This window comes from Lampris incognitus, chromosome 5 (assembly GCF_029633865.1).
Source record: "Lampris incognitus isolate fLamInc1 chromosome 5, fLamInc1.hap2, whole genome shotgun sequence".
NCBI classification, from domain to species: domain Eukaryota; kingdom Metazoa; phylum Chordata; class Actinopteri; order Lampriformes; family Lampridae; genus Lampris; species Lampris incognitus.
The window spans coordinates 42,406,245-42,429,129 of record NC_079215.1 but is presented as its reverse complement, the minus strand read 5'-3'; the positions used below and the strand labels follow the sequence as shown (position 1 = coordinate 42,429,129).

At 43.2% G+C, this 22,885-nt stretch overlaps 1 protein-coding gene across 1 annotated transcript in view; it reads right to left on the bottom strand.

Moving 5' to 3' along the window:
- Positions 1–708: 708 nt before the first annotated feature.
- Positions 709–22,885, bottom strand: part of htt (huntingtin) — an 84,212-nt gene continuing 62,035 nt past the window's right edge. The window contains exons 57-66 of the mRNA XM_056279908.1: positions 22,552–22,682; positions 21,856–21,988; positions 21,302–21,457; positions 20,841–21,031; positions 20,284–20,398; positions 18,512–18,725; positions 16,539–16,647; positions 15,894–16,056; positions 9,334–9,494; positions 709–1,863 (exon numbers count right to left, since the gene is read on the bottom strand). Of these exons, the coding sequence (XP_056135883.1) occupies positions 1,650–1,863; positions 9,334–9,494; positions 15,894–16,056; positions 16,539–16,647; positions 18,512–18,725; positions 20,284–20,398; positions 20,841–21,031; positions 21,302–21,457; positions 21,856–21,988; positions 22,552–22,682 (1,587 nt within the window). The 3' untranslated portion in view covers positions 709–1,649. The remainder of the gene's footprint in view (positions 1,864–9,333; positions 9,495–15,893; positions 16,057–16,538; positions 16,648–18,511; positions 18,726–20,283; positions 20,399–20,840; positions 21,032–21,301; positions 21,458–21,855; positions 21,989–22,551; positions 22,683–22,885) is intronic.

Here is a 22,885-nt window from a genome sequence, read left to right as displayed (position 1 = left end):
CTATCCAACTTCTCTCATCTTCACAGTTCTTATTTTGTCATGCACCACGGCTTTGTATCATTTTACAATTATATGCGCACTTTAAACATGATATATGAAGGTACTCTATGAAATGACTGTAAATCACTTCCAGTCTTATAACAATACTATCAATAATCACATCTTACATCCTGAGAATTAAAATATCTTACCATCCCCCCCCCCCCCCCAACAGATGGATAACTACGTTACAAGGCCATCGGGGATCATACTGGGGTTGGGTGCAATGGAGAAAGGTGTAGACAGGAATGAGCTACATCATTAATCTACACAGGAAGTAAATACGTTCTCACTGTTGAGTAAAAAACAAAAAACAAAATAACAACCAACTGTAATTTTGGCATTTCTTACATTCTTACATTAAACTGAAAGTTTACAAGGTCATTTATGTGTTAAGTAAGCTTCATGACCTGTGGGGCATTGAAACCAGCTAAAACCCCTGTTGTAAAATTTCAAAAAATACACAAGTCTCAATGAGACACTTCTTTTAAAATTTTAATCCTGAAAAATATAATTCTTGCAGCTGCAGGTTTTCTCTCTCTCAACAGAAGCACCGTGTCTGCTGTTAGTGAGTTTGGACTGATCCTGCCACCATGACCCCGGCGTTGGGCCTTGTGATCCGCCCTCCCTCCCTTTCTTCGCCCTGCCATCTAGATCAAACATGGCAGCAGGAGTCCTGGACAAATGCTCGGTGGGACTGGAAATTCATTAACCCGTCTGCAGTGACGGATACAATCGTAGCTTGAGTTTCTTACTGACGTGATAAAAATAAAAGAAAAATACCATGGCTCTCATATTATCACTTCTCTGAAAGATACAGTAGATAAAACTTCTTTACTCCTCTCCCACTTCCTCTTTGCGCCGATATACTGTTGTTAGAAAAAAGTAAAGTGAATGAAAGCAACTTTAAGGGGAAAAAAAACGGTTCAAAGATGGTTAACTAGATGTTGACAACATTAAGCAGCCATTTTTTACCCCACATCCATGTTCACCAGCTTATCAGTTTTGACATTATCCGTTCTGCCACCTGTAACAAAATGCACTGAAAAATATAGATGTATTGGAACTTTAAATATAGTACACATTTTCTTAATATTTTTTTCTCTATTCAACTTCATTGACATCACAATAATCAAGCAAGTCCTCACAGGAAAATATACAAATCCAGATTCTGTCTATGATTTATATTATCTTCTATCTTCATCAAGGTGCTAAGTAGGGGGAAGTGTTCAGGCTGCTGTCGTCCATCCCAAGGAGTTGTCTGTGGTTTAGATGCAGTCATAAGCAAAACCACACTTTGAAGGATTAGCAAGTATATTTCACAGAGCTGCAAGACAGTCAACTCCATCTTTCTCTACAGACTTGCTCTAATGTACATCCTAAAACATTAAAATGGATTCTTATAGCCGTCACTTTTTTTAATGCTCACTACCATGTTTGACATGGTGTCTTAAGCAGTGGTAAATATTTCAGCAGATGATTTTGACTGAATAATCTGGTCTTGCCATCTTACCCCAAAGAGGAGAGGTGCTACATGCCATTTCTTTCCATCATCCACTTTTCCTCTCCTCTCCTCTCTCTGATTCTGTCTACCTCTCTATCCTTTCCTGTCAGATTGACGTGTCCTGGTGGATAGCCTGTAAGCAGCTCAGTAGCTGGAAGTAGGGGCTGCCCGGCGAAGCCACCATCTCAAAGACAGACTGGAAAGCCCTGCGGTCCAGCTCTTCATCAATCTGGTGACGATAAAAGTCCATGGCCACCAGGCAGAAAAGGTTGACGTCCACTACATCGCTACGGCCCATGCGGCTGATCACGTGTGGCAGTCTGGGGAAGAGCAGGATGGTCAAGGAACCCAAAAGAGAAAGTGAAAAAAAAAGAGGACATGCCTGTGCATATCCACAGTTAAAGGCTTAATTCCAGCCATACAGATGCATACTTTACATGCATCTGTATCTGCGCTGCAACCCACGCAATTGCAACACAGCCCTAAGCAGAGTGGTGCCCCTTCCTGATTGTGAACGTACATCCCTCCGTAGTAGCCTACGGGTACACACAAAATGGCTACATACAGCTGTAAGGCATAGTCTACTCTGCACAGAGTACAGTACAGTTTTGGCATCTAGTCTATTGTCTCTGTGTGTGTAGGACCTGTAAGGAGAATACATCTTGTTTTACACTTACCTAACCTTTAAAGAGATTGTTTTGGACTTTCCTGATTTTACTTACCTGAACATACTTCAGATGTCACTTGTGAAAAGGAAAATTTGTTATACTTACCTTTTGTTATAGAGTACCTGTTAAAAGAGACAATTTTGTGCTCATACTTGCCTATTGGTAAAATGACTTTTTGTCTGTTATTTGCTGCAACCGCCACTAGGCGACAGCAGAGATCATAATCTCATGACAGAAGCTACTACGAGAGAGAGAGGATACATTCATTCCGTCAGTAGAGAGAGTGCGAATGGAGTGCAGCAGGTGTTCACGGTGTAAAATGCTTTGTGATAAATAAACGAACTGTTTCTGTCTGATACACAAGAATTGTGTCAAGCGTGATACAAGTGTAATAATTGGAGGTTCCACCAAGATTTACAAGTTTATCACGGAGGAAGACTTGAAACACACAATGGATGAACCAGCCCCGGCTCCAGGGCAAAATTGTTAGAGGGGCATTGTGAATAAATTGGGGGGGGGGGGGGTATTAACACGGGATATTACCAATCTGACCAACATCAGAGGCATCCAAACAATAAATATAGAAATATATTATAGACAAATAAAGGTTTGCAATCTAATTGGCACAAAACATAGTAACTCGTTCCAAGCTTATGCATCTTAGCACAACCACTTCCCAGACAGAAAAGGTAGGCCCTATAGCCATCAGTCCACACCCACTATGGCGAATGGTAATAATATCTCTCACGTGCATTCTCGCTTAACTCACTCACAAATACGGTGGTGTGGCAGCCAGCCACACAACTTTAAATGGCACAGCAGGTACCTTCCACAATAATCATGTTAAAGAGAATATTGAACTCACCAATTAGTAGAGTTGAAGGCGGCGAATTCCGCTGCGAGTTGAATCTCCGCATTACATCATCTTTCCACTCATTGCGAAATCTTGCTGTCAAGTTCATTTCAAAAGACAACTGTACCAAGTGTGCCTTCCGTTCATGCAACATTGTTAGCCTTTTGTCTGTAAAGACGGCCGGTCCAGTATCACGCCAAATCGTGTAATACACCCAGCCGGTCCACCGTGTCAGTGTCACAGTTTGCCTCACTCAGGCGTGAAAAGTACACGTGTGTATAAAGGTGCAGTGCCAGCAGGGGGCGATGATTAACTCAATGCCAGCAACTCCCCACAGAGGAAAAGAAGCATACAGCATTTTCCAAAATCCCTCCCCATCAGGTTAGATGACAATACATGGCTACTACATTTTTTAAAATTAAAAATGTTTTATGTTGCCCATGATTGTTGTCATGCTAATTATATTTCATTTGGCGGTAGAGAGTCGAACCCTAACCCTTATCATCGCCCCCTGCTGGCACTGCGCCTTCATACATACTATGTGGGTCAAACGCTGATATAGCTTTGATTAGCTCACGGTTCCTCGCACTTAACCTTCCATTTCTTTGATTACAACATTGACAGTGCTGAAAAACAACCACCTCAGTTCATTATCTTGACCCTCTTCATCATCAATTTCTCTCTGTCTGACTCCTGCCTCAACCACGAAGCCCTGTAGATTTTTGTTCTGCATCCTTCTCCATTTTTGTAGCCTTTTATCATCGCACGCATTCTGCTGCACTTAGAATGAGTCCAAGACCAGTGTTCTCTGCTTGTAAGCGTTTGTTGGGGGGATCAAGCAACAAAACGATTTTTTTGCAGCATTCGTATAATGCACTCAAAGCTGCGGTCAGTAATGGCCTTAATCAGACCTGTTGCTTCAATGCGCAAATCAGCTCCGTATTTGTAGCTGCTGTCAATTTCAGTCAATAAGGAACACATATCCTCATAGGATCGGAGTACAGCAGTTACTGTGGCCAAATGTCCTGTCCAACGCTGTTCTAGAAGTCGCTTCAGTTTTCCACCTTTGAAGTGAACTGCTACAGTGGGTTTCTTAAGAAACTTGTAAAGCTTGCCACACACCGCCAGAAAATGTTCGATTTCTTTTTCATTTGACATAGCGTTGGTGACTACTAAATGCAGCTGGTGGTTGTAACAGTGGACGTATGGTATATCTCAGTCCAATTTGTCCTGCAGAACCTGCTGCACACCACCGTGCTTTACTGACATCACTGACGCACCATCATAGACTTGGCTAGGTATCTTAGATGGATCAAGTCCAACTCTCTGTAACTCAGATGGGATTGTGTTTGCTAGCGTCTGCGCATCACCACTCTCTGCACTGACTATGGTCAACAGCCGTTCCCTCACCTCATAATTATCTGCTACAAATCGCAGGACAATGGAAATATTCCTAACCTCAGTTGGGTGCCCTGTACTGTCCCCTATAATAGCATACCAGGACCCACCAATTTCATCAAGAATTTTCTCTGTCAGTATATCACTCATTATGTGAATCAGCACGTTTTGTATGGTGTGTGAAGTATATCGTGCATTTTCAGATATCATCATCACTATTTCATGTAATTCTGGATCTTTCCTTAAGAGTGTATTCAAATAAAGTGAAACAGGCCACAACTGTCCTCCTCTTGTGACTGAAACCCATCTTTACTCCCCCGAAAAGCTACCTGGTTTGACGCTAGAAATTATATCATATCAATGACAGCAGAGCTAACTGCTGTGTTGACCATTGTCAATACTGCTTTGCCAGTGTTTGCTCATCTCTCCCCGTCTTTCCATCTTGTCATATTCTTCATGTGTTCTTTTGATGCAGCATGTTTGTTCATGCCTCTGTCTCTCTCGACCGCATGCTTCCAGTGAGAGAATCCCATTTTGGTGAACACAGTCAACTCCAAACTTTCGGCAAGCGAAACAAAATGCTGTGTCAGCTTTGATACTGTATTCCAACCACTCCCTGCGGTTATACCACTGGCTTACAAAAGACCGTTTCTGACCCTTAAACAAACAGACTGGGAATTTGCTCAAGGTGGGCTGAGCAGGCATATCAACTCCCAAATTGTCCAGTGCAAAGCTGCCAGTTGCCTGTGAAGATTGTATGAGGGAACGTTGTCACTTTCCTCACTGTTAGTGATGGCTGTTGCTCCCCGCTCCATGCCTCTGCTACTTTGGAAGTGGTTCCCTGTTGCTCCTCGCTCCATGGACTAGCCTCAGTAACGCCAGTTGCGGTTCCCTCTCCTCCTTCTTCACTTCAATCACTTTGAGTTGGTAATTTGCTTTTGTCAACTTTGAAAATCTTCTTATATCCATTTCGACTTTTGGTCAATTCGCACGCAGCAAAAACAGTGAGCATACTTTACACTACTGAAACTCACGAGACACCTGATGACACAACATGTGAAGGAAATGTGCAAAACAGGTATGATTTGGATTGGATAGCTGCCTAACATAAAAAAAATAAATCTTCCTAAATTGAATTAAAGATTATAATGTAGTAAATAGCGCACGAACATGAAATAATGCAATAACGATTTTGATTTACTTGGAGGATTTATCCATCCATCCATTATCCAAAACACTTATCCTGCTCTCTCAGGGTCACAGGGATGATGGAGCCTATCCCAGCAGTCATTGGGCGGCAGGCAGGGAGACACCCTGGACAGGCCACCAGGCCATCACAGGGCTAGAGGATTAGGGTTCGAGGATTTAAACATCTTGAAATAATTTCGGGGGGGGGGGCATTGAATGTCGCTTGGGGGGCTAAGCCTCACTACAGCGCCCTAAGGAGCCGGGCCTGGGACAAACGTGGAAAATTACTGCAGTCAAGATGGCACATGAAAGAGCGGTTAGCTTAGCTAACGTGAGCAAGTAAGCTAGCGTCTTGCCAGAGCCTGAGCCATGTTTTGTTGTTTTACAAGTGTTTTCGTTGAGTGTAAGCAGACAAAATGTCGGCGCACACAGAAGTGTTGATTGAAATAGAGCAAAAACTTTTTGGACTGACAGTGGAAGAGCTGGACGGTGTATGTGAGTATTGCAGTATTACGGGCAAAAACAATGTTAACATATGAGATAAAAGCCGTCGAGCATTAGTGAAACATGTAATGGAGTTTTGCAAAAGTGATTAACTGCTTGAAAGAGAAGACTATGACACGTCTCTGCTAATGGACTTGAATGACGCGATAATTGCTTTGCAGGAGGAACGCACATGGGATACCAGAGCCAAGACACCCAGAGAGAATGAAACCCCATCGATTGCACTTGCTCCGTCCACAGCGGGAACGACACAGCCGTCACATGAGATAGGGAGATGCCACACCGCTGCATTTGCAGCTATCAGCGCAGGACTCCACCATAATGGGAGAGAAAAACAGTGGAGTTCAGCAACAGTTGCTGCTTTACTTTAAATGCTTGCTACCGCCGTGACACACATACACTTGCACGCACGAACACACACACACACACACTGTCTTACACAGCCTTATGGACTGCCATTGGCATACAGCCTAATGGACAGATGAGACCTGTTTGAGATTTTACTTGGTAATGGAACTTGACCTATGTTAAATATGTGGGATTGCTAAGTGAAAACAGACAAATTGACAACAATTTTAACGGAATGTTGCAAGTACAGTTTACCCAAAAGTCTCCGGAGAAGTTTGTAAAGTAACTCAAGTACTTGTACATTTTGGTAAAGAAGTAAATAAACGACATATTGCAAAGACTATGGAAACTGCTGTGTTGAACTAATGTTCTGGTGGTACAGTACTTTTAAGTAATCTGATCTTGTGTTTCAATCACAGTGTCCTGTAATGCAATGATGTACAGTAGGGGTAAAACTTGTTGAAAAGCATGCTAGCATAGCTAGATTACATTCATTTAATTGTTTGTCACTTTAAAGGGAATAGTCTCGATTCAGTAGTGTTTACTGTTATTTATTTATTTTTTTTAAATTTAATACACATACTGTTATAGTGTTCGAATTTCATTAGTCAACTAATACGTTTATGTTGAGGATAACATTTATTTTGCAGGAGAGGAATGTAGGACCTGTAAGGAGAATACATCTTGTTTTATGCTTACCTAACCTTTAAGGAGATTGTTTTGGACTTACCTCATTTCACTTACCTTATTTTACTTACCTGAACATACTTCAGATGTCACCTGTGAAAAGGAAAACATGTTATACTTACCTTTTGTTATAGAGTACCTGTTAAAAGAGACAATATTGTGTTCGTACTTGCCTACTGGTCAAATGACTTTTTGTCTGTTGTTATTTGCTGCAACCGCCACTAGGCGACAGCAGAGATCATAATCTCATAACAGAAGCTACGAGAGAGAGGATACGTTCATTCTGTCAGTAGAGACTCAGAGTGCGAATGGAGTGCAGCAGGTGCTCACGGTGTAAAATGCTTTCTTTGTGATAAATAAACGAACTGTTTCTGATAAACAAGAATTGTGTCAAGTGTGATACAAGTGTGCAAGGCGCAGTCTAGAACCGGATATCACCAACAGACTGAAAGCTGCCCACACTGCCTTTGGCCGACTTTCTCACCGTGTTTTCTATGTTTGTGATATCAAGACATCCAAAGGAGTTGAATCAAGTGCAACTGGACTTGGTATATATCCGTGAAGACGTTTCGCATCTCGTCCAAGAGGCTCCCTCAGTTCGTGCCTTTCTGACTAGACCAAGCTAGTCTGACTGGCTGGTGATGAGACTCAGAATTTATCCTCTAGGAGTCGTTGTCAGAGCTATTGATATGCGTGGCTCTTTGTGATCCGATGTTTACCAACACCCGTTGCTAACAGAGCCATAGATATGAGTGGCTCTTTTGTGTACCGATGTTTGGCCGTGCCTGTCGAAGTCATCAACCAAAATCATGGCTTACCGTGCAGTGGTTCTTTCAACCCTTCTGTACGGTTGTGAAGCCTGGACCCTCTACAAGTGCCAAATCCATAAACTAGAACGCTCCCACCAGCAAAAACTGAGAAGTATTCTGGGAATTTCCTGGCAAGAATGGGTCACCAACAATCAAGTTCTCGAAAGAGCCAATCTCCTTTCCATCGAGACAACAACTGAACATCACTAGCTGCTGTGGCTTGGCCACATCCAGAGGATGCCAAACAACAAGACTCCCGAAGCAAATTCTATACTCCGAACTGACTAAAGGTCAAAGAAAAAGAGGCGCTCCCAAAAAAACGCCACAAGGACTGTATCAAGGGAATGCTGATTACCTTCAACATCAACCCTAAGAACTGGGAAAACTGAACCCTAAGAACTGGGAAAAGTAGCGGAAAATCGAAAACACTGGAGAGTTGCCTGCCTGGCTGGTTCCATGAAGGCTGAAACTGACAAACGAATGCATCCGGAAGCAAAGTGCCACCGCCAAAAAATCCGCCAAGAACAGAGAGCTGCAGGAATGAGTCCACCCCCTACTATCCCCTGTCCACGCTGTTCTAGTCTCTTCTATTCTCACCTTGAACTGTCAAGCCATCTTCATTTCAAGCACACACCTTAATCTCTTGGAATGGATCCTCGGACACGAGAGACGCCAACGACAATACAAGTGTAATATGTGCAATGTATGGCTATCACAAAAATACATAGGGGAAATGCCCTTTAGTAGCATATAAACATCCATCATACCTTGGAACCATAACGGCCCAGACTTCATACTATACCATCTAGCAGCCTGCATTTGTCTTTGTGTGGTCAGTTGGCTGTTTATCACCTAAATGAACACCAACATAAGTTAACAGTAATTCATAAATGGGATTATTTTTCTATGAATAATAACAATAACATCTTTCATTTACCGTTTAACATTTTTGTGCAACACTAGGATACTAACACTCTATTTTGGTCTGTTGTGGTAAGTATTATAAAATAAAGAATCCAAACACATCCACCTTTTTTCATCTGATGTCTACATAAATTGACTTTTCAAAGTGGAAAACAACTTGCAGAAATATTTGGGGCAGAACAAATTAAAGGTGTGTGGGGTTATGCATTTAATATCATTTGAAGCACTTAATAACATAGTTAAGAAAAGTACTACTTAAACACTTTGTCCTCTTCTTTGTCTTGTTGTAATAAACAATAGCATTCAAAATAGACAAGCACATGCAAAACAAGACCGCTCACTGGGTTTCACTTAAACACACACAAACACACACTAAATTCAATCACAAACACATTGAATAAGGAAGGATACAGGGCTGAGATCCACTGGGAAGTGGAGGCTGACACAAAGAAGCAGGAGAGGCTCCACATGGCCATGGCGACTGGAGTCCTCTGGGTGAAATTGGACAAGGACAACAGCACCCAGTCACGCACCATGGATGACTGGCCGGTGGCGTGGAGTGTCTGGAAAACCTAGGAGGAAGATGGAGAGGCAGGAGGAGGGACACGAGATGTGGAGTAGAGAAAGGAGGGCAGATTGTGAACCATTACTATTCTGTCCCTGATGCGTGTTTCATCTACGCAAAAACTGACAGATAGCTAACAAACAGGATTTAGGGAAAAGTCGAAAACAGGAGTGAAGTTAAGGTGTTTTACTGAGTCCTCGTTTCTCTTCTTTTCCTTTTTTGTAAAACTGAAATAAATGCAAAGTTACAATGCTTTGGTTACAAGCTGTTCTCAAAGTACAGCACAAATGAATTATCATTGTTTACAAATAGCCTAAATGCACATGCTACGACAAGAAGCTACATTTAGTTTAGCTTACCATTTTTAACCTTAGCAAATGAAATTATCACAAATAGCATTGTTAATCCAAACGTTTGAATTCCAAATTATTAATATGCACATTTGCACAAAACATGGAAAAGGTAACAAAATTACAAGCAAAGGCTCTCCAGGGCAAAAACGTAAAGGAAAACGGAGTGGAACTTCCTGTCTGACGTATAGAGAAATGCTTGCAAACTGCCGCCTTTTCCTGGTTGACCTCTAATTTACGAGTCACATGAGCTGAACTGACCACTGAGAAAATACTTTACATTTATCGCCATTTTTTTTACAACAAACTACTACAAGGGGTGCTAAAGAATATGAATTTGAAGGCCACAGAACGTGTGCCATGACACTCCCCGCCTGGTAATTAATTAGATACCACTATGTAACCAACTGAGATTACAGGGAATGTCCACAAGAAAAACTTCAAAATCAGTCCTTGGTTGACATAAGAACCGTTTCTGAAACAAGTGTGAGGAACATCTTGATTGTTCCATGTCTCACAACCCTGAGCTCGACCATTCTGACTCTTCCATTGCTGCAAGCAAATGCCTTGGTCACAAGAGCCATGGGCCATTCGTTGCGCTTGGCTTGAGCCTCTTTAAGAAGGACCACATCGCCCTCCTTCAGGTTTTGTCATTCCTCTTGCCATTTGCTTCGGCTGTGAAGCGTTGCCAGGTATTCACGCCTCCAAGATGCTGCACATGCCTCCATTGTTGTCTGTGGAGGTCAGATTCCTTGAAGTGGCATGGAGGGGGAAGGAGAGTGCAGATCTTTTGAGTGAGGAGCATGGCTGGTGTCAACAAGAAAGGTGAGTCTGGTTCCATTGAGATAGGAGTAAAAGGTCTTGAATGATGATTCCTGTGACTTCCGCCATCAGGGTAGACAGCACATCGTGTCAAGCTAGAGGGGCTGGTCTGCTGCAACATGGAATCTAGTATGCGTCTGGAGACACCGATCATTCGCTCCTAGGCTCCTCCCATGTGAGATGCATGAGGCGAATTGAAGACCCATGGACAGCCCTCTTCACTAAGGTACTTCCTCACTCTGGGTTCACGGGGATCAGTCAGCAGGATTTCCAGCGCTTTACAGGCCCCTATGAAGTTGGTCCCGCAATCTGAGCGAATCTGCTTGGCAGGTCCTCGCAGAGCAAAAAATCTTCTCAAGGCATTTATAAAGGTGGATGAATCCATGCAGTCAATCCGCTCAATGTGTATGACACGAGTGCTCACACAGGTGAAGAGAATGGCCCATCTCTTGCATTGTGCATCTTGCGACGACTGTCCAAGGGCCAAACACGTCCAGCCCAATATAAGTGAAATGTGGTTCAGTGCTCAGGCAATCGATAGGTAAGTCCGCCAACTTCTGCTCAGTTAATTTCCCATGAAGCTTGTTGCATATCACACATTTGTGAGGGATGCTGTGTATACACTTCCTAACACCAACAATCCAATACCCTGCATTCCGAACAGCGGCTTCAGTGAACACACAACCCTGTGCTTGACTCAATTGTGGTAGTGTTCCACAAGCAGCTGGCATGGCTGCAGCCTGGAACAATCACAGGGAATTTCTCTTTGAAGTCTAGAGCGGCATGCTTAAGCCGGCCTCCTATCCTGAGAAGGCCTCCATCGTCCAGGTAAGGGTTCTGTCTTTTCAGAGCACTGTTCCTTGGAATCTATTTTCCACTGGCAATGCAGGCAAGCTTTTCAATGTAAAGCCTTTCTCTGCACAGTCTTGATTATGACTGCTTCTGCTTGCAACAGTTCCTCTACTGTGCAAGGCCTTGTGCAGTGGTACCATGATCTGCAGGTTCTCTCCTGACCATCTGTTGCCTTATAAGACTGGACGATGTGTATGAGAGAAGCCGTGGCTCTCACTAGTGACCTCCATGAAGAAAATAGCTCGAAGCATTGGGATCCTAGATAGGAGCTCTCTGTAGATAGTGCGGTGGGGAGAGAACAAACTTCAACATCTATGTCTGGATCGATGAAGTCGAACTTTTCCTCTTCCACAGATGGTTCTTTTTCAGTTTGTGACAGGGAAGCGAGTCCTGTGAACCAGATGGTAGTGCTCAACAGAGCTGCTGGCACGGAGCAAGTGGTGTGATCTGCAGGGTTATGCCTCGTACAAACATAATGCCATTGGGCTGGGCTTGAGACCTTCCTGATACGCTGCACTCTGTTACTGACATACACTACGTAAAAATGTCTTGTCTGGTTATAGATGTATCCCAGGACAACTCTGCTATCAGTGTAGAACTCCACAGCATCTGGGGTGAAGTCCAGTTCACTTGTGACCATCTCTACTATCTCTGCAGCTAGAACAGCAGGTCCCAGTTCCAGTCTGGGAATGGTATGAGCAGCTTGTGGAGCTAGGTTCGCTTTACAACTGCACCTCAGTAGACCAGAAAGCTCTGCAGCGGATCGTCAAGGCTCCCAGCCATAAAAGACATTTATCACAAACGCTGCCTTCGAAGGGGTCTGAGCATCAGCAGAGATCCCACCCACCCCAACCATGGACTGTTCTCCCCCCTGCGCTCTGGGAGACGCTACAGGAGCCTCAGAGCCCGCACTACCAGGCTCAAAAACAGCTTCTTTCCACAAGCTGTTGCCCACCTGAACCTGGCTACCCACTGAATGTCTGTAGATATTTTTAAATATTTTGTACTCCAGCTCTTTTTTTAACTTATTTTTAGCTTTTGGTCTTCATGTGTGTATATCTTATACTGTGTTTGCTGTGTTTGTCTGTGTCTGTCTTGCACTGTTTGGTGAAGCCACAGCCCTCATTTCATTTTTAACATGTGCCTGCACATTGTTTTTAATGACAATAAAATTGAATTGAATTGAATTGAATTACCAAGGACAAATCCAGTGTGACATGCTCCTTCTCTGTCGATGACACAGAGATATGCTACTGCCACAATTGCTTTGACAGAAGCATCTAAGAAAACGTGAAGTTCCTCTCTCAGAGCTGTAGAGAGGGTGGTAACAGCACATGGTCTGGGAATCTCCAGCTGCTTTAGATCATGCAGTGATTTCCTCCAAGTGTTCCATTCTTCTTCCTTATCTTCAGGAAGGGGGGAATCCCAGTCAAGAGCCTCACTTGATAATTCCTGTATAAGGAACTTTCCCTGGATGGTGATGGGTGCGACATTTAGCTTAGCTTACCATTTTTAACCTTAGCAAATGAAATTATCACAAATAGCATTGTTAATCCAAATGTTTGAATTCCAAATTTTGAATATGTACAATTGCACAAACACAGAAAAGGTAAGAAACTTACAAGCAAATGCTCTCCAAGGCACAAACATAAAAAAAAAACACGGAGGGGAACTTTCTGTCTGATGCATGGAGAAATTCTAGCATACTGACATCTTTTCCTGGTTGACCTCTAACCTACGAGTCACATGATCTGAACTGACCACTGAGAAAACACTTAACGTTTATCAGTTTTTTTACAACAAACTACCACAAGGGGTGCTAAAGAATATGAATTTGAAGACCACAGAACATGTGCCATGACAATTACACTTACCTTCAATTATGAGAGTTCAATTTTATTACCTCCCCCAGGTGGTAGCACGTGCGTCTCTTTCCGTAGCTAATTTTGCAAACTACTGGACCTATCAGCCCAAAAAATTTTTTTGCACAGCTTTGACTGCATGATGAAGACTCTTGTGGTTGCAGTTATTAAAAAACTTTGAAAAATGTTTGTTCTCGCTATCACCACTCCCTCTCCTCATTCACTCTCTAGCTCGCTCGACCAACGCCACTTTCTGTAGCTGCCTGCGCTGAGTCAACTGTGTGCATGCACGACTCACACCTACTGTTGAGACAGATCGGGCAGCAATAGTGTCAAAACCAAAACGTTATATATTCAGGTATGAGTCTTGAAAGTAAATGAGAAGTCAATCGTATTGTGCAAGTCAGCAAATCATTCACTGCTGATCTCAGCACAGGAGAACTGGAGGAACACTGGATAAACCAAAAATAATTTCGCCTTACACTGTGTCCTAACTGAATGCGATGCAAGCTACCATCAGTGACAAAATCATTTTCTATCGAATGTCCTAACTGTCTGCGAGCGATGCAGTGCGACGCAGAATGCCGTTCTGAGCTGAACTTTTGTCGGACGCCCTGTTCCTATTTACTTCCGGACACTCACGTTGAAAAGCGCTGCTCATGGACGAGGAACGTCTACATTCTGATCTTGAGCACACAGCTGATAGGTACGTAGTTTGTTTACATGACGGTTTCAGTGCGGACACAGAGTGTCCGACACAACGTGATAGTCGGACACTCACGTCCAGTTAGGACACGGTGTTCATTCACCTCACCACCACACGAAAGTGCCAGTCTCCAATGTTAAAACTTTGCTATAAAAATACAATTTCGAGAGCAGCTGGATATAATCTCAGTCGCTACAATAAAACGTTTCTCAGGGCTGAGCTGTTTTCTTACCATTTTTTTATGAATTAAAGTCAATCAGCAGAGCAGCCATTCACCTTCATTATTTTTATATCATGAACTCCACAGCGGTTAAACAATTGTAAAGTCTTTTAATAAGGTCTTTGACATTATAATAGCCCGATCTCTGTCATTTCATGTCAGACTTGGTTGCTTTCGTGTGAGGGTCCCCCTAGAAGGCTGCACATCTACATACTGACAGGCAAAACATTTGTATTATTAGCTCGATTCCACCCCCCCACCCCCCCTTTTTTTTCTCCCCAATTGTACTTGGCCAATTACCCAACTCTTCTGAGCCATCCCGGTCACGGCTCCCCCCTCTCTGCTGATCCGGCGAGGGCTGCAGACTACCACATGCCTCCTCCGATATATGTGGAGTCTTCAGCACTTCTTTTCACCTGACATCGAGGAGTTTCTCCAGGGGCATGTAGCGCATGATAGGATCACGCTATCCCCTCCAGTTCCCCCTCCCCCCTGAAGAGGTGTCTCAACCGACCAGAGGAGGTGCTAGTACAGCGAAAAGGACACATACCCACATCCGGCTTCCCACCCCCAGACACGTCCAATTGTGTCTGTAGGGATGCCCGATCAAGCCGGAGGGAACACAGGGATTCGAACCACCTTCCCCGTGTTGGTAGGCAACAGAATAAACCACTATGCTACCCGGATGCAGTTCGATTTTTTTTTTTTAGCTTGAGCACTGCATATTAACTTTTTTCCATATATCCTGTTCAATACACTGCCTGTCTATTGACAGCCAGACACACTGTCTGTATGTATTTCCCTTCTCCCAGTAGGTGTAAAAAGGGTTTGCTGCCAACTCCGAACACCGGGGAAGGGGAGATACGTACACCTGGCGGAGCGCTACACTCTGAGTGCACTCCTAGTTCAACATTGAGACAATTTTATTGTCAAACCATGAATCAAATTCTAAGAAAAAACAGGATCCTATCAGGGTATTGATTCAAAGCTTGATAGTGCAGTATTCAAAACTGAAGTGTTTCAGGGACCATTCATTTTGTCTACAGGCACACTGAAAGCCTCTTATTACAAAAGAAACATTGCTTTCTTCTATTTGTCAATTATTTTTCAAACCTGGAAACTTGCATTTCCTCTCTAGCCTGATGTTGTCTTGACAACCCATTGTGTTAATAGGCAACAGAGGAGCTGGCTATGGCACTGAGAATGAAGGCAACCTTGCAATGGTCTCAAAAAATAATGATCTTCATTAAAATTGTGAGCAAAATCAAAAAGATGGGTTTGTGTTCCAATTGTATTAAGGTGTATGGAAATGTCTGGTTATTACAACATTCATGTGTTAAAAGAAAGCAATAGAAATTGGGGGCTTAAGATTAAATAACATTAATAATGTCTCCATTTCTGGTTATTACAACAGTCATATGATCAAAGAAACTTGAAAAGTCTAGATTTATTCCTTTCAATTTTCAATGCTTCCAAAAAACCTTTTAATGAACTATTAAAATTGTCATTGTACAGATAAAGAATTGAAAGAGACAGCAAAATGAATAAATCATTCTTGACTTGTGCGGGTGCTGACTAGTGTCCTGTTGCTGACCTTGTAGACAACAGTGGCCATGAATTGTGGGTAAGGCTGCTGATTGGACAGGAACTCCCCGATGACCTTGTTCATAACATCCTGTGGCGGGAAGAAGTCATCCAGGAATTGAGGCAGGATCCTAGACACCACCCGTGCTTCACTGGGCAAACCCTTCCGGATCCTGGGAGGAAAAGGGAAATTCCCCCGAAAAAAAAACCCCCAAAAAGGCAAGTGAGCTTTGTTTATTAAACAGTGTAGTGCTTGCTTCAATCAATTAATTCATGGACAGACTACAAGCCCATGAGGGATTACAGAACTGAGGGGAGAAAGCTGAAAAATAGCAAAATAAGTCAGCAAACTGTGGGAACTGTATTGAGTGTTTACATGGATGCAGGGCTGATTAGATTTTACACAGAAAGTGTAAGAAGTTACATGTGATATATATTTATACACACACAAAATGATTGCTTATGTCATGAAACAGGCTTGTACTGTCTCATAAAGAATTTACTTGACTATTTGGACTATTTTGCTCCTTATTTGTTGAGCACTTTCCCTACTGTTGAGTGTTTCTTTTAACAAAGTTTTATATATATATATATATATATATATATGTGTGTGTGTGTGTGTGTGTGTGTGTTTATGTCGCTGAGATGAACCTACCTGTCGAAGAGCACAGAGACCCTCTCCATGGCCACAATGACTGACTCACTGTCTGGAGCCTGGGGGTCAGAATGGGCGGGGCGACCAGCGGGGCTGGCCTTCTCCTTGCCTGAGGAGAAACCAACAGGACCTGCCGTGACGCCCACCACCTCCTCTACGGCAGAGTTAGAGCCAACCTGACCTCTAACCCCTGTCACCTCTGAACCCGACGCAACCACCGCTGGGAGGACAAGAGGGGTGTGGGATTCGGTTAAACCAGTGGAGGAGGGGTTACAGCACGGTAAGGAAGGTTGATGTAACAAGGTGTCATTTAATAAGTCGATCATAACAGATCAGTTCATTGCCAAATTAGTCAAATTTATTATTTTAAATCCCCAAGAAAGTTGGAATCTGTCAATTTGTGCAGATGTGATTCTGCAGATTTTCACAAACTTAAAACAGTTTAAATAAAAAAGTATGAGAGGATTTCAAATACTGTATGACCTTGATACTGGAGCCTGCTCCTTCTTAGAACTGTGCTTGAGCTTGCAATAAGCTCTGAGGATAAACTAGTCTTGTTCTAAAGCACAATAAGGTGCTTTTGAACAAGGTAAGGCTAAGGTAAGGCTAAATTGAGTCAAGTCAATTTTATTTGTATAGCCCAATATCACAGATTTGCCTCAGTGGGCTTTACAGCAGTACAACATTCTATCCTTAGACCCTCGCATCAGATAAGAAACAACTCCCTAAAAAAAAAAAACCTTTAATGAGGAGAAAACAATAGGAAGAAACCTCAGGGAGAACAACAGAGGAGGGGCCTCTCTCCTAAGATGGATAAACGTGCAATGGATGTTGTGTGTACAGAAAAGAACGCAATTTACAGAACACAACACTGAAAATTCAGGTTTGGTTTACATTTGAAATGGCCCGGTTTTTCTCAGAACGTGCTTGGTAGCTCTTGTCTAAGGACAAAAATTTGTCAGCGTGTTAGCAAGGGCATGCTAACAATTGCTAGTGTTAGTAGGGGTGACATAGGGTAAAAGGTGGGTCTTATCAGAGGCAGTATATAACAGATGCAGGATAAAGCTAGCTAATGGAATGTTTTATCATAATTACAAATACCTTTATGTAAACACCAATGTAATGAACGCAAGTAACAATTATTAAACTGTGACGTGCTTCACATCCGGTAAAGTACATGCAGGTATTAGTCCCCAGAAATGATTGGACATCATTTGAGTGTTACTAGCAAAACAGTTCGCAAATTCCTATTCTAAACATTACACACACTTATGTTGTCAAATTAAATGTCATTAATCTACGCCCTTATTTTTCTTTATTAACTTGCTCAAGTAATCAATCACCCAAATAAAACAAGGAATCATCCTCCCTGTTTGACTCAAACCTCCAAGACCAATAAGGCAGTTTTTATTTATTTGAATTAAGAAGGCAGTTGTCAAAAGCTACATACTCTCACTTGAGATATGTCACTGAGTGCTTTCCCATTCAAAATGCTCCTGCCAATAAAGTTAAAAGGACAGAAGAAATACAACCCCAATTCCAAAAAAGTTGGGGACAGTATAGAAAATGCTCATAAAAACAAAAAGGAGTGATTTGTAAACTGTATTCACCATGTACTATATTGAAAACACTACAACAACACATTATTTGACGTTTTACCTTATGAATTTATTTTTTTTTAAAATATATGCTCATTTCTAATGCGATGACTGAAACACGCTCCAAAAAAGTTGGGACGGCAGTGTTTACCACTGTTTGGCATCACCTTGTTATTTCAACATGTTTATTTTTCCTAAATTGCCTCAATCCCAATTTTTTTTGGGAATGTGTTACAGGCATCAATTTCAGAATATCTTTAAAAAAAAACATTGTAGTTGATGAGGTAAAACATGAAATACCTTGTCTTTTTAGCAAATTTTGCAGTAGATTTGACATCGCAGTGACAGCAGAAGTAGTGGTAGCGGCTGTCTTACCAGTGTACATGCAGGTGAGCATGAGTCCCAGTGCTGCCATGGCTCTGTGTGGTGAGGGCATGTTGACCCGGTCCACACTGAGTTTGACCAAGGCCTCTCCATCCAAACGAGACAACTGCTCTGACAACAGGAGGCGCTCCAGACCCCGCAGCACACAGTGGTAAATAACAGAGGGCGTAGAGTCCTCGCTGGCTGACACCATCACACCACACATCTGAGAGCGAGGAGGGGTTAGATGGAGTGAGAGATAATGGGAAAAAGTGCAGAGCAAACAAGTTACATAAAGACAATACCATAAATATTTGAATATGAGCTGTTGCATCACATGAAAGAGGTTCTGGTTAAGTCTCAGTCCTGGTCCTCCCTGTGTGGAGTTTAATGTGTTCCCCCAATGTTCACGTGGGTTTCCTCTGGGTACTCCGGTTTGGTCCCACATCCAAAGACATGTAATATTAGGTGTTAGATATTAGTACTCAGGCCAGTGTCTCCAACCAAGGCCTTAGAACTTAGGAGTCGGGTCCCCTGGTGCAACATTGCTGCTGCCCACTGCTCCTCATAGTAGTATGATGGGTCAGATGCAGAGAATGACTTACCCCACAGGGATTAATACTCATCTTTTTTTTTCTCCTTTCTTTCTTATTAAATAAAAGGGGCATTGACATAGAGGGCTCCTCATATTATACACATAAGATAGAACATTACATTATAAAAGTAGACTGTCAGGGTATAAGCAGACAAGGAAAGTAATGATACTGAAGGAATAATCTCTCTTCTATAAACTGTGAAAATTTAACAACTTTACAAATACAAACGAAATCTTACCAAGAAGAAATTCTTCTGTACAATAATTATACCTTAAAACGATGCACTGATTGGAAATATGAACAGAAAGAAATACAGCATACTTTAGACTGCTGAATGCCAAATATGAGCCGGTGCTAAGAGGGTTAAGTCTGAAAAGGGGGCAAAAAGGTGCATACTTAACAGCTTTTGAGTATTTTTCCATACTTTAACTATCAAACTCATTTTGTAAACAGCCAATGGCACTCATTTAAACACCTCTTCTGTGAACTGGTGTATTTATATAGCCAACAATCTGCTGTGGCACGACTATAAATCTTTAATTCTTCCAGTTGTAATTTGTTTATCAATAGTCTCAACAAGAACGGCATTTTTTTTAGGGGGGGATCCCCCCCCCTTTCTTCTCCCAATTGTACCTGGCCAATTACCCCACTCTTCCGAGCTGTCCCGGTCTCTGCCCCACCCCCTTTGCCGATCCGGGGAGGGCTGCAAACTACCACATACCTCCTCCGATACATGTGGGTGGAGTCGCCAGCCGCTACTTTTCACCTGACAGTGAAGAGTTTCACCAGGGGGACGTAGAGCATGGGGGGCTCACGCACGCTATTCCCCCCAGTCCCCCCCCCCGAACAGGCGCCCTGACCGACCAGAGGAGGCGCTAGTGCAGCAACCAGGACACACGCCCCCATCCTGCTTCCCACCCGCAGACATGACCAATTGTGTCTGTAGGGACGCCCGACCAAGCCGGAGATAACACGGGGATTCGAACCGGCAATCCTTGTGTTGGTAGGCAACGGAATAGACCGCCACACCATCCGGACGTGACAAGAACTGATAATTAACAATAAACTTTTCCTTTTATTCTGTCACGTATTTTTCACATATGGCCTATTTTACCAGTGCAATGAACAATTTTCTCTGGGGAATCAGAAACGTATGCTGAATCGAAGACCGATAAACAGAACTTTCACCTGTATAATTGCAGCTGTGAACTCTGTGCCTACATCCAGAGGGTAATTCTCCATCATGTAGAAGGCCACTGCACACATCACCAAGACATGCTGCTGGTTGTGGAGGTTTACACAGCTACAGGATACAGAGAAACACATACACAAACACACACGTACAGTCAGTGTAACGCGCAGTGGATGGATGGGAAAGCGCTGGCTATCACTAGTGGAACCTAATCAGAATCAGAATCAGAATACTTTATTCATCTCCTGAGGGGAAATTAGGTGGTCAAAGAACTACATTGCAGTCTGATTTCATTGACCTCATCAGAGAGGATAAAAACCCTTTGATTCAGTGACACAGCTACAGAGCCAAGAGTCATAGACTGACATTAAAGGCACCTTGCCCTGTGGGTCTCCATCATGAAATCATATGATTAGCTGATAAAAAGAAGACAGCAGGTATGAGAGAGGAACAGAAGTACAGAGAGCACATGCCAGATAGAATTAGATAGAGAGAGAGCGAGACAAGAGAGAGGAAGCACAAAAAGGGATGCAGAAGAGATGGCTTTATTTACTGCGCGATAGCCCTCAGGTTGGACAGCAGGTACTCTGACACGGTGGGGATTAGCTGTTTGGCTGTGTCATCAAGAAGGTCACACTCCAAGACGTACAACACCCCGTGCAAAGCACCCATACGGCTGGGCAAATGAGTGCTGCGCAGGGTGGTCTCCAACAGACGACACACTGGCTCCGCTATTGCTTTGTCCTGGAGATAAAAACAAAGAATTGAGAAATTAGATGGCTTCAACTTATCAAAAGGTGCAGAAACATTTACAAGCAACACATAATTTTTCACTCACCAAACCCATTAACTCCATACATATGTGCCAAGACAAAAGAAACACACACACCGAATTGCACCAAACCTGACACACATTGACAAACACCCAAATATGAGCACCTAGGCAAGGAAAAACAAACAATGTACAACCCTGACACAAACATACACAGCTCCCTCTCCCCCAAGTCTCCTCACCATGCCCAACACAGCAGCAGCCTTGCAGATGGCAGGCACCAGGTACTGGTTGAGAATCTCATCCTCGGGGGGATGGAGCTTCTGTAGCTCCATCAGGGTGGAAAACATCATGTCAAACTGGTTCCTCTCAGTGAACAGGTCCGACACTGCCAGCAGCTAGACCAGGCAATAGGAGGGAGGAGAGGACAGAGTGGATAAGAAGAGTGTTGGCAGGTGCTGAGGTGTGATTCAACACCAACAAGGGAAAAATGAAGGAAAAATATGTACACATTATTCCAACGTTTTCAAAACCAAAGTTTAAGTTCCATGTTAGCTCATATGTTTGCTTCCACTTGATCTTGATCCCTGCTAGTCAGATCGATTAATTCACTCATTCATTTATATATTTATTGTGACTAGGTCCAAAGGTAAGAGGGGGAAAAAAATCAACTGAAGTTCCAGGAAAAATGAAGAAAAGTGTTATCAAGTAATGCAAGTTGAACAAATTGATAATTTCAGCAATGTTTGATCAAACAAACTGAAAAGGCATGTCTGTCACTGGCGTCCTGGCTCACCGATCGGACCACCTCACTGATGAGCACCACTGGGGTCCTTCTGTTGCTGGGAGAACCAGGGATCAACCACTGGCTGTAAAGCTCCAAAAGGAACTGGGAACATGAATGGATGTCCACACCTGCACGGTGCTTCCTGAAAATTACATACAGAAACAAGGTCAGTGTGCGGTCCTGTGTGTGTGTGTGTGTGTGTGTGTGTGTTTTTCTTTTTTGGATTTTTTTCCATCTTTTTCTCCCCAATTGTATCTGGCCAATTACCCCACTCTTCCGAGCCATCCCATTCGCTGCTCCACCCTCTGCCGATCTGGGCAGGCCTGCAGACTACCACATGCCTCCTCCGGTACATGTGGAGTGACCAGCCACTTCTTTTCACCTGACAGTGAGGAGTTTCACCAGGGGGACGTAGTGCGTGGGAGGAACACAGTATTTCCCCCAGTTCCCCCTCCCCCCTAACAGATGCCCCGACCGACCAGAGGGGGTGCTAGTGCAGCGACCAGGACACATACCCACATCTGGCTTCCCACCCACAGACATGGCCAATTGTGTCTGTAGGGATGCCCGACCAAGCCGGAGGGAACACGGGGATTCGAACCGCTGATCCTCGTGTTGCTAGGCAACGGAATAGACCGCTACGCTACCCGGATGCTCGTGTGTGTGCGTTTTGACTGATGCAAAGAGGATGTGGCCATGTCTGACCTTGAATTGATAGGTGAGATAGGTGGGGAGATTGGGGCTGGATTGTCTGTCTCATCTTCCTCATCCTCACCCCACTCTTCCTCCCTCAAAGGGGTGATGTTGTTACCTAGCCACACCGAATGGATAGATACCTGGAGACAAAGAGAATGCAGAGGAAGAGAAAAGCCAAATACATAAACAACTGGCTCTCTGACTTTTTTTTACCTTTTTGTGTTTACAGTATTTTGCTTTTTTTACACAGCAGCCTCAAGGCAGAAAGCAGCTTTAGAAAAAGCACAATGTATAGATTCTAATGGTGGAATGGAGTACTATGCAGAGTTGAAAAAGTTTTCAG